At 42.6% G+C, this 11,739-nt stretch overlaps 1 protein-coding gene across 1 annotated transcript in view; it reads right to left on the bottom strand.

Annotated features, from left to right (window-relative positions):
• psmd1 (proteasome 26S subunit, non-ATPase 1) overlaps positions 1–11,739 on the bottom strand; it is a 53,971-nt gene that overhangs the window by 18,217 nt on the left and 24,015 nt on the right. Inside the window, exons 17-18 of the mRNA XM_071908525.2 lie at positions 5,380–5,494; positions 2,009–2,125 (exon numbers count right to left, since the gene is read on the bottom strand). Coding sequence (XP_071764626.1) covers positions 2,009–2,125; positions 5,380–5,494 — 232 coding nt within the window. The remainder of the gene's footprint in view (positions 1–2,008; positions 2,126–5,379; positions 5,495–11,739) is intronic.

An 11,739-nucleotide genomic window follows, 5' to 3' on the forward strand; every position in this document is an offset into this window, starting at 1 on the left:
TACATGTTTTGGAGAGATATACAGTATATGTAGAATCTGTTAACCACTTGCTTTGCAGTGGAAAACACTCTTGGCAGGTGTGGAGGAGGCAGGAAAGGGAAAGTACTGTTTGGAGAGGACATCAAGTCCTTGGAAACGCTTCTCGTTCCTCTGCCACCATTAGAGTGGATTTTGGTTGGATGGGATGCATGGATAATTTAAGCAAAGCCCTATCTTGTTTTGCTCTGTATCCAGAGTGCAGTAGCCCTCCTCAAAAATAAATCACTGGTGGCTTGTGTTTATTTCCCACCCTGGTTATGAAAGTTGCAAAAAGCTTTTTTCTGTCTATAAGTTACAAAGTTGTAAAAGTTAAACTCTGTCAAGAATCTATGCAAATGTACATTAAATCTCCTGTATCTAGCAAAATAAATCCTGACCTTCAAGTCAAAATAGACCACATGACTTTGTGCTAACCAAACGCTGGTTATATTCTGTAGGCATCTGTCAGATCTGTGTATCTGAAAAAATAGAACTAAACATCTGGAAAATGTTTTGCGGCTCTGATTTAGCTAACATGCACACACTTAGGATTAACATCAAGCTTGAGACACTTATATTTTCCTTCAGTAACCTTAACAGAATGAAAAAAATGGTTTCATGAGCAGTGCTTGAGGGGGAAGATAAAGGCTAATTCTAAGTCTCATTTCCAAGCTCCATTTTGTTTCTTCCTGTTATTACTGAGGATCTAACACAGTGTAGTCACGCTGCAGGCTTGCCAACTCTGCTTAGCTTTATGCTTGAGAATGGGAAATTAGCATTAGCTTGTTAAATCTCCACAAGCCACCCTGTTTATTAATAAATCTGTCAAATGGTTATATGGTTACAAACAAGCAACATTTCAGTCTAAGCAACACTTAGCAAAAAGGTAATTTAAACTCTTGAGAGTTTACACAAGCCACCCACCTGCAAGGATTAGTTACGCCTTTGACTTGGGGAATACTTTGTAACACAAAAACTCATTCCTGTTATACTGAACTTCAAATCTTCAGCATGACTTAATGAGCTAGCTGCAATTAACGACCCAGTGTCATTTCAAACTTAAAAACGCAGTGGAGGGGGTGTGTGTGAGAAAGAAAATGAGCTTGTTTATGCTTTGCATATACATGTGCTGCATGTGTGTGACATGAAAATAAAAAGAAGAAAAAGTCCAGGTGGCAGGCGGTTGCCAACACTGCAGCAAAGTGTATATAAACAGGCTTTGTGCCTATGATGCCACGCACGCCGACACACTATTGGCCCACGCCATTCTCATTAACACTGACATCAAGAGTGCTGTGTACAACTGACAAGGCAGAGCTGGAAATTACACAGACTGGGGCTTTGAAATAAACACAGTCATGGGTGTAATACCTCCCGACGTTCCACCGTTTGAAAAAATAGCGCCTCTTGCACAATCTCGCATACCGCCTTGAGCTTAAAGGACTGTTGCTGTGCAGATGAGGCGTCTTTGAAAATGTGTCTGGCATTTCTTAACTGTCTATGACAAAGTGTGTGGTGCGCTAAGGGTGAGTGCGTGCAGTTATGCCCGGGCTAGCCATGCTCCTCTCTTCCGTGACACAGATTTCTTTCTTTCCTTCTGTCTTCATAACTCTGATACTTTCTGCTTTCAGTCAAAGTCTTTCCCCCTTCCCCTTTTCTTTCCTCTTCCTCTCTTTACTCAGCATATGTTCTGGTCTTGGGAGGCTGAGGCATCCTTTTAAAGAGTCACTGATGCATGCTGTTATTTCACAGAGAGTCCCAACAGGCCACCAAGACAAAATACAGGCCACTATTGCCCTGGACACCAAGGCTCTGTAGAAACAACTTCACATTTAAATGGAAATATCTAATCTAGACCAAAACTTTGAGCTAGGCTGTTACTACTGCTAGCCGTAAAATCAATTCCATGAATAATAAATGCCGAGCAATCAAACCAGTCTTTACAAAAGGTGCACATACATAAAACAAGTTACAAAAACATTGCACCTACTTTAGGGCAGGTGACTTCAGTCTGCTGGATCATGATGAGGGCGGAGGCGATGAGGGCGCCCTGCCTCACGTAGTTCACCGGGTCGTTGGTCATGGGCTCCAGCAGGTTGATGGCTTCCTGTGGATGTGGAAAGAGGAGAGAGGAGTTAATAACGTTGCTCAATACAAGTGCATTTATATAGTAATCTACAAGCCTCACAAGGACATGTACTGCCAAATTAAGTAGCTGAATAGCGGATTATATTGAAATAATTTGGAGCGAAATAACAACTTCTTTGATGTGAAACAAAAAGGACAAAGCATTTAATCAGATGATCCTTTTCAAGGATAAGCAGCAGCTCCTTGAAGGTGAAGGGGATAAACAGAGTGCTCTCTGAGGACGCTCACAGTACTCTCTCCAGTGTTTAGATGAGAGCTTTCCTGAGGAGTAAAGCGCTGGCAAGGGGGTGGGGGGGTGGGGGTGGGGGGTAGGGGGGGGGTCACACTAGCCACTTGGCACAGAGATTTAGATTCCAAGGCAGACTGGGCAGAGTTCTTCGACAGGCCAAAATGTCAGTTGTGAGGGTAAAACATGAGGCCTGCAATTACTTCAGATCTTTATCGGAGGTGCTTAACCAGAAACCATGTTGGCTTGAAAGAGCAGATCTAAAAGCCCGGCGGACGATAAACAGACAGAGTTTATCCAATATAAAATAAAGCAAGTTTTATTAATGGGTCACCGGTTTGGAAAAAGGTTTGTAAGAGAGGAATGGGTGAGCGATGACCGTCTCGTGACTGTTGTCACAACAAGAGGGCCTACAGAGAGGCATCACCCGAGGGCCGTCTTCTCTGGTTTAGTCTGTTGTGCGGAATGATCTTCCAAGGCCAAGCAGTCTTCAGTTTCCTCCCATGACCGCTGTGAATGAAGAGGCGAGTGCGGACCGCCTCTCTCCTCTTCCCCCCCCCACCACCACCACCCCAGTTCCTCCGCTCCCTTTTGTTCTCGGGCTGCTGTGCGGTAATGACTGTAACCCACACCACCAGGCTCACAGAGGGAGGCGTCAGCTCCGCCGAGGAAAGAGAAACAAACAAGGACGATGACACTGGAGGTAAAATAAACCATGTTTCACCGGTGCTCTCGGCTCAGCCGGCCGAGGCAGCGGCGTACCGGGATGATACGTCTGAGCGTTAAGCCAACACCGGTCAACCACATCCTGTTCCTGATTGGTTGTCGGGGAGTTTAATTGGGGGTATTTACTGTCAGGCCCAATCAGCAGGGCAGGTTCAAGCCGACCGTGGGCAATTTAGATCCTCTTGCCTTATGCTTCAGTCTGAGTTGACTTTTACAGTAGTTTTTATTCATGAGTTAGAACGGCTGGCCAGAACATTCTATAAACAAATGGAACTGGGTAGAACACACATTACCACGCCACATTTTCCATTTTAATACATATTTATAAAACAGTATCAAATCACAGTATTTTGATACATAGAAATTTAACGGGTTCACATGAGGCTGCTTATTGTATAACATTAGACATAACATATTGAACATTTTTTCCATCCAATTCACCAAACACAAGTTTGTGAGCTGTACTTAAGATTTTCATGATGGCACAAAATCAGCACACACAAGGGGCGTCAAAACACCTTCCTCTGCAGTTTTTTTTTTTTTTTTTTTTTTTTTTTTTGAGCGTGCAACGGAACAGAACAGGAGCACGAGTCCAATAAAAATATCCAAAGCCCCAGGTGTATAAATGATGGCAGGGGGAATGCGCTCCCCCTCTAATAGGTGACCCACTTCTCTTGCCACAACATCATTACTCTCCCTGAAGGGTCTAATGTGCTAGAGGTCTGGGTGTGGAAAAAGCGAGTTGTGGAGCTTTGGAGCTGATCACCTCCCCAGCCTGGCTTGGCCTGATCTGGTCCAAAACATTCTCTCTCTGGTGCGCCAAGGCTCAGGGTGTAATGAGCCATGACTCTGCTTGGGCTGTGCCACCTGAGAGTGATCAACCCACATCGTTAGACAACTCAGGAACTGGCAGCACCCCCGCCTTCTGTCTCCTTCACTCTCTTCTTCGGACTGCAACGAGCCCAGCCTCGATGACAGGGTACAGCTTGGTGACTGTATGCCAAATTGGACCATTTAACCGGCAAATCTCACGAGTTTCCCACAATTAGTTCAGTTCGTCTGCGTTGAACCTCCATGCAATTAAAGCAAATGTAATTAGGTTAGAAGTAAAATAGCAGCTTACTTTGTTTCATTCACTGAGTTTAGACCACAGAAATCAAGAGGAGACTAGTGCTCCAATCGAGCCATGGCAGCGTTTGAACCAAGCAGTCGAGGGTCAGAGGCGGGTGGGAGTCTTAACCGCTGCGCCATCATCTGGGACAATTACAGCTCGCCTTTTGAGCTACAGCAGTACGTCTGTTTCACGAAACGAGTTTCACCAAAGAGCATTTGTCCTGATGGCATCATTAGCTTTGACAAGAGAAAGCGACAACGGTCGCCCAGCAACCTCTGTGAAGGCTACAGAGGTGAATCTGTTCTTGTTCACCTCAGATAAGCTTTACAGAAGAGCTATCAGTTGGCCGTCTTAAGGAAACCCCTGTGTGCAGCATAGGTCATCTCTGTATCAGTGACGCACACGTTACCCCAAGAGATGACGAAGAAAGCACAGAGGATAAATGAGGACAGCAGGGCCAGTGCTGCGTTTGTGGTTGGAAAAATATATGCTATCTAGGCTTTTCTCATACACAGCCCTATGAGGAGGAATATTAATTCCTGTTACGAACACCGCTTCCAAGAGGAGTCAGCTCTTGTGTGAAGACATTTTATGAAATAGGAACTCAGAATATCATTTACATCTTGCAACTCAGATCACTGGCAAAAAAACAGAGAACAAAAACGACTGTATGAGGGTTCACCCGAAGCAGGGCAGCTGCCCCACATAGGACCGTGTCCATTTGTGTGCCCAGTCACCATACGGTTTGGACCGTATGGTGACTGTTTTTTCTTTCGATATCGATGACACATGACAATATGTCTTATGTGTGCAAAATCACATGTTAAATAATCAAATTGATGTTCATCGCATTGAACTGCATGGTAATGTTAGGTGCGATGCCAAACCAATGTCTGAAATCTTAAAAAAATATTACTTAAAATGTTTCATACCTCATTTCGTAAGTAAAATTTGCTTGTTATCATCAATTTAGACAGCAGAATTGTGTATCAAGATATCACAATATCATCGTATCATCACGATATGAATCCACTGAAAGACGATATATGATAATATTGGATTGTCGCCGGCAGGAAGATGAGAGATGACTGCTTCTTTATAGTTGACGACTAAAGGAAGCAGGGGGACAGGAGTGGGAGGCGCTCACCTTGTTGCCCGTTCCGGCGCAGCAGATGCCCAGAGCCATGGCAGCTCCACAGCGTACATGGGGGTTGTAGCTCTCTGACAGGAGGGACACCACACTGGGACACTGCTCTGGGGTCCTGAACCAAGACAGAGAGAGAGAGACAGAGAGAAAGTGGGGGAGAGACAAGGAGAGAGTGATTAGCACTGGAAGTCATCGTGAAACACCCGCTGTTGAGGACCACGGCACATGGGCCTCAGCTTCAAAAATGACTTCATCTTATCCATCATTATAAAGAATTTGAAAAGAAAAATGTATCAGTCATTGATACCTTTGATCATGACAGAAATGTGTTCTTCTATTATGATGTATTACAGAAATTTGACAGAATAAATGTAACCCACTGATCTTGGCATCAAGATCAATCTTTAATAAATCACAACTTTGCCTTGGATTTGGTCACAAGTACAAATCTTGTGTGCCTTTTACAAATGAGGCCCCTTGTCCCCACCGGCACAATAAGGCTGAAAGCTCCACATAAGTGATGGATGAGGTGATTTGCTCCCCAATAATGTAAAACGCTTTTAAGGCCTAGAGCAAAGCGCCACATTGAGTGCGAGCCATTAACCGTAATCATTATAGTTATCTTCACCTGACAATGAAGGGGGATGCCTGTCTGGGCCATCTCTGAAGAGGCTGGGATTTGTATCAATATAGTTGGTTGGTTCAATAGAAATTAGTTCCACTTGGTGTAAAGGGTCGAGGGCTAAATATCATTATGGCATTTCTGTTAAGGATCTATAAGCTCAATGTCTCACTCGCTGTACTTCAAAAAGGCAGAGAATTAGCCATACAGCATGTGAAAGGGGCAACTTGTGAGAGTGTTAGAAAATGAGTGTGAAAGAGTGAGAGACAGCGAGAGAAAGAGAGACAGCGAGAGAAAGAGATACAGTGATAGACAGAGCAAGAGAAAGAGATAAGGAGAGGTACTGTATATGGTCATGGCAATAAAGCCTCATTGAATTGAGATAGAGAGAGATGGAGAAAGATAGATAGAGATACATAGATAGAGAGATAGACAGAGAGACAAATAGAGAGATAGATAGAGAGATAGAGATAGATAGAGATAGACAGAGAGACAAATAGATAGATAGAGAGATAGACAGAGAGACAAATAAAGAGATAGACAGAGAGATAGACAGAGACAAATAGAGAGATAGAGAGACAGGTAGAGAGATAGAAAGATAGATAGATAGAGATATAGAGAGAGCATGGGTATGAAATAAGGGGCTGTGATTTATGGCTCTGACATCTCTCCAAGTCTTTACGCATTTTCTCCCAGGGGTGCTGCTGTGGAATCGGGAGAAGAGGAGAAAACCCTGAGCCTAACCATTTTGCTAGATTGAAATCTTTGGCCCGAGATATAATTGCAAAGCGCCGCTGTGTGATTTCTTTTCACCTCTGGTATAAATTGTTATTTCTCTGCTGACTGAAGTGAACATTGAGCCAAGACAATTACAATATACAGTAGGGGAGGTCTGCATTTTTTGTTTTATAAAGCGTTCTTGACAAAAAAACACTAAATTAAAACTGTCAACATTACTGGATTATAACAGTGAAGAAATCTGGACACTAAAGGGACATGGAGACATAAGGGCTGAAAGATATTGACAAAAAATCTTATTGCGATTATTTGACAGAATATTGCAATGGCGATTTAAACCGCAATTCATATCATCACGTTTTTCTTGTCATACATTTTTTAGAACTTCAAAATTGTTAAGAGAAAAGTGATTTTGTTAAAAAAAACTGATGTCAGTGTGCAGGATTCACTGAGCTTGAGTATGATGAAAGGTTTTCACAAATATTGTACTTGACTCATGGATCAAAGATTACTCTGAGCTCTTAAACACCTTGTTCAGAAATCCATTTTGGACGCCTCTCTCTCTTAAGCAATTAATTGCAGCCTTTGCGATTTGGAAATTGCAGAAGTTCATATTGCGATTTCAATTTTTTCTTTTGATTAATTGTTCAGCTCTAGTAGATATGAATGTAATGTCTTAACTGCATGCGACTGTACCACTTAAGCTTCAGGAACTGTATCCACACTCAGACACAGAACTTACTCCATACATTTTCATCCAACCCAGTGGTATTATCTCACGGCATGTTATTCAATTATGTACTGCCTGAATGCACAGTAAGTGTTTTTTTGTATATATGTACATTGATATGAGCTGCATGTCCTCCACTGTCCTTATAGATTAAATGTGATCTTCTGTGTCCCGTGTCACTGTTATTTATTGCACATTTATTGCAATTGGCAAACAAAGTGATTCTCATGAAAAATAGTTTAGCCTGTTTAAAGAATCTAAATTATTAGGGTTTCCATGTAGTCCCTGAGAAAGATAATATCCTAGCAAGCTCATCCAGTTCCGTATCAGCTACAAGCATATGGTTTCCCATGCCAATGCCAGGCCTCCATCCCCACCACCGCATTTTCCTGGCTTCAGCGGGGCCGATCGTCTAACCATGAGAAATCTCTTCGCATGTTCCCGAACGACGACTCGAATACCTCTGACAAAGTCTACCAAGCCCGGGCAGCTGTGTCAAGAAAGTTTCTTTAAACAATTTACACAAGGTGATTATGGCCGTTCCCCCGTCCCTTCCTACCATCAAGCACGCCCCTGCTTCCACCATCTTCCTTTTTTCTGGGTGGAACAGAGAGAGGTGGGAATATACTGTTAACATAGACTGCATGATAAACCTGACCTCCAGCTACAAAACCAGAATTATATGTCTAAGGGCTGCCAAGGTAAGGATCGTATCCAATTATTAGGCACTTGAGCACTGAACGGTTTCAAGTGAACTTAATGGGTCTGAATGAGAGGTCTTGAAGTGCGACCAAAACAAAAAGTATCTAAGCTGCGTTGTTGCTTGCACTTCAGTCAGGATGAGACACTCTGCAATCAGTACATGTCACACACAGGCACCGCCTGGGTGACCGAGGCTAATGTAGAGTCCAGTCACGTTAAGTTCAGGTCACTTGATGAAAATGCCAAGCACCCTGGCAGCGGTATCTTGATTTTAGCAAAAGCAAAAAGGTCCAGACAAGTTGCGACTCGAAAGCCGGATACAAGAGTGTGACAAGATATGAGGAAAATGTGGAGCGGGACAGAAAAAGTCCCTCCATTACTGCAATATGTGCAGTATTACAATTGTTGGAAACTTATAATTGCATACAGCATTGTCTTGAATTATGGAGTCCGACAGAGACATTTAATTTGAAACTACAGAAAAAAAACAAAAAAAACAGGCATGATGGGGTGAGGTAAGACGCCTTATACTGGGCATTTTATCTGACTGCTCGCTTGTGAAAGGCAGTGTTGATAAGACCAACATTGCCTGGGCCTGACTGATGAGCTGATTGTTGAGATTACTCAGCAGCTTCAAATTTCCCAGAAAGGTTTGGCCTGCCTGAAATGGTCACTGGGAGTGAATCAGTCAGGTTGTAATCGCAAGTCATCCAAAAAAAATAAAATAACAGGAGATAAACCAATCCACCAATAAAAGACTCCTAAACCCGGTCCAGAAACCAGATTCGTAGTCAGCAGCACAAATCTCTCTTCATGGTTCGCTTTGCCACAAACTCACAAAAATGTCACGTTGCACCAACTCTCCCAGAAACAAGACGCTTCACTGCTAAACAAGAGGCCGCCTTTGCTCCTTACATAAAAATAAAAGCTCATTGATCTGATGGAGCAACGAGTACAGGAGAAGGATAAATCATCTAGCTGTGCTTGGGCCGCACCTTTTACTCCAACAGGTCTTAGTTTGTTTATTTGCCCAGTGATAAAACACGGAAATGAAGTGATTAAACCGTGATAAAACAAAGAAAAAATTTAAAATGTGTGCAAAAAAGGGCATGTGTCACCTCAAAAACATAGGAACACATTTTTTTTTTTTTTTAAAAGCAAGCAAGCACACAAAGACAACTAGATTGGATAACGGCAACGAAATAACAAAACACAGCAGGGAAGGAAAAAGTTTAGCAACAACAAGTGCATAAATGAAGAGTAAGAGGTATGTTAATACTGCCTCAACAGTACATGAAAGTCTATGAGATGGACTAGATATGTTGATGAGTCCCATTGTCTCCATTTAATACCCAATTAATACCATTGCCAAACTACCCACAATGTAAACACGCAGGGGGAAAATGAAGGGATTTGGGTTTAACCCTTCATCTGAGTGGAACCGATAGATGTAATCAGATGTTAAATTAAGCTCCTTGGGGTCTCTGACAAACTCTGTTTTAGCCTCAATAAAGCCCAGAAGGTTTTATACAAATAACTCAGTAAGCCTCGCAGGGTCTCGCGTTCAGTGTTTTGCGTTAATGCAGCGGCATGTTCCTGAAGCCTAATCTCCACTGGCCCGTTTGGATTTAGCAGCTCAGCTCAACTACCACATGAGGATTTTACTTTATCACAAATGGCAATCAGTGTGAGATCGGGATCACCTTTCAATTTCACCAACAGGGATAGAAGATGCTATTCTGGTAGTCGGATGATGCCGACCAATCCATTCTTGGATAAAGACCAACGTGTGAAGGTTGAGGTTGGCGGTTGTCAAGTCTCCCGTTCAGTAATAGATCTGCCTCTGCAGCAAAAACAAAAGGTATCATCTATCCATAGGGCTGAAAAAAATATGGCCCAGGCCATGAAAAATTGAAGGGCTTTGGTAACAGCTAGACATTGAGACCTAATTCATGATAAGTGTTATAATCAATTGGGCACTATGCTAGCTTGAGGCACAACTTGGGAAAAACTTTGCTGTTACTTATCCATATAGTTTAATCTAAAGCCTTTTCAACCTGAAAGTAAAAGATAGGCTAATTACCTTCAACCACCTGCAAGGTGGAAGAACTCAGATGGAAAGAAGAAAGAAATCAATATCCAGCATTTGCTTCGTCTGAAAAGGCAGTGAAGCAATATACAATAAAGCCTGCAATTCAAGCCAAAACTTAAAACCCTCTGAATGTGTGACAGACTTAAGACCCTGAGAAATGAAGCAAACACCTGAAATACTTTTGAAAATTGATCTTAGGTGTTTCTATAGAAATAAAGCAATGAAAGAGGCATCGGGAGGTGATGTAAAAAAAAAAACCCATAATATATTTAAGGACTGAAAAGTTGATAGCAGAAATCAACTTCAAACTTCAACAAGTTCCCATTTGGAAAAGGACATCGATCTCTTCCACAAGGCCCTTGAGCAAGACACTGAATCCTTAAGCAGTGCAGACGTGCTGCCTCTGACCTTTGACCCCAGTGAAATTCATCTACTTGCTACAATCACATGCACATGTGTCAAAGAGAGATATGCAAAGTAAAAAATCATTACAGTAATACTTTGTAGTTTGCTGATGAGGTGTGCTAAATAATATATTTCCTCAAAAATCTCAACAATGCACCAAGCTGAAACACATGGGTTCGTTTGGTAAATGTCTGTCTGTATAATTCCTCACATTTATCATGGCTAGACAGTGATGGATGTCAACAAAGCTGCTACTGTGTCTTGTTCTATCCAGCCCCTTTGTCTCCAGGTCCAAGGCAATGCCCTGGGAAGCAACACGCACACAGAAAGTAAGTGGAAGAAGCAGGAGTACAGCAAAGCTAAACAAATTATACATGCATTTCGCCACCTGAAAATGTGACTGAGGCAGTTACTGACGTACTATCGCTGCAACAGAGCAGATTTGATTAGCTTGCTTCCTGTCCATTACACCCAGACGCCCAAATGCGCCATGAAGAGTACCTGGACAATGTTGTACCAAACAAGCAGAGAAGCTGTGTGGCTTCATTTGTTAACAAACCATAAACATTAAAGTCAATTAAGACCAAGAGGAACCGGGTGCTGGGGAAACAAGAGAAAAAAAAATTCCAGACAAATAATTTAAAAAAAAAATGCCTGTAGGGCATTGGACGAAATGTGCAGATCCTGACAAATAAGGCTGGATTCTGAGTCAGCAAGGTCTTTGAATAATATTGCTCAAGTAATGGATTTGAGTGGCATGTGTTTGAGTGGTTCGGTGATGTCGACAGAGTGCTAGCAGCGCGCCCACAGCAGTTCCTTACATCACACGATCAAGAACTTCCAAGTGTTTCACAGAGAAATAAGGCAAGGAGAGACAGTGGGGGTGGGACGGGTGACCTCCGACCTTTCCAGTAATGAAAAGGCAATCACTCTGAGTCAGCTCGAAGTTTTGTCCTGAACACCAGCTGTCACAAATTAGATCTGTGCCGAGCGTTTCGTCGGTCAGACATTAGACAGACAAGACCGCTCCGGGACTGAAGACACTAAACTTAACTTCCTTGACAAAGGCTG

The sequence above is a fragment of the Centroberyx gerrardi genome, chromosome 9 (genome assembly GCF_048128805.1).
Source record: "Centroberyx gerrardi isolate f3 chromosome 9, fCenGer3.hap1.cur.20231027, whole genome shotgun sequence".
Lineage (NCBI taxonomy): Eukaryota > Metazoa > Chordata > Actinopteri > Beryciformes > Berycidae > Centroberyx > Centroberyx gerrardi.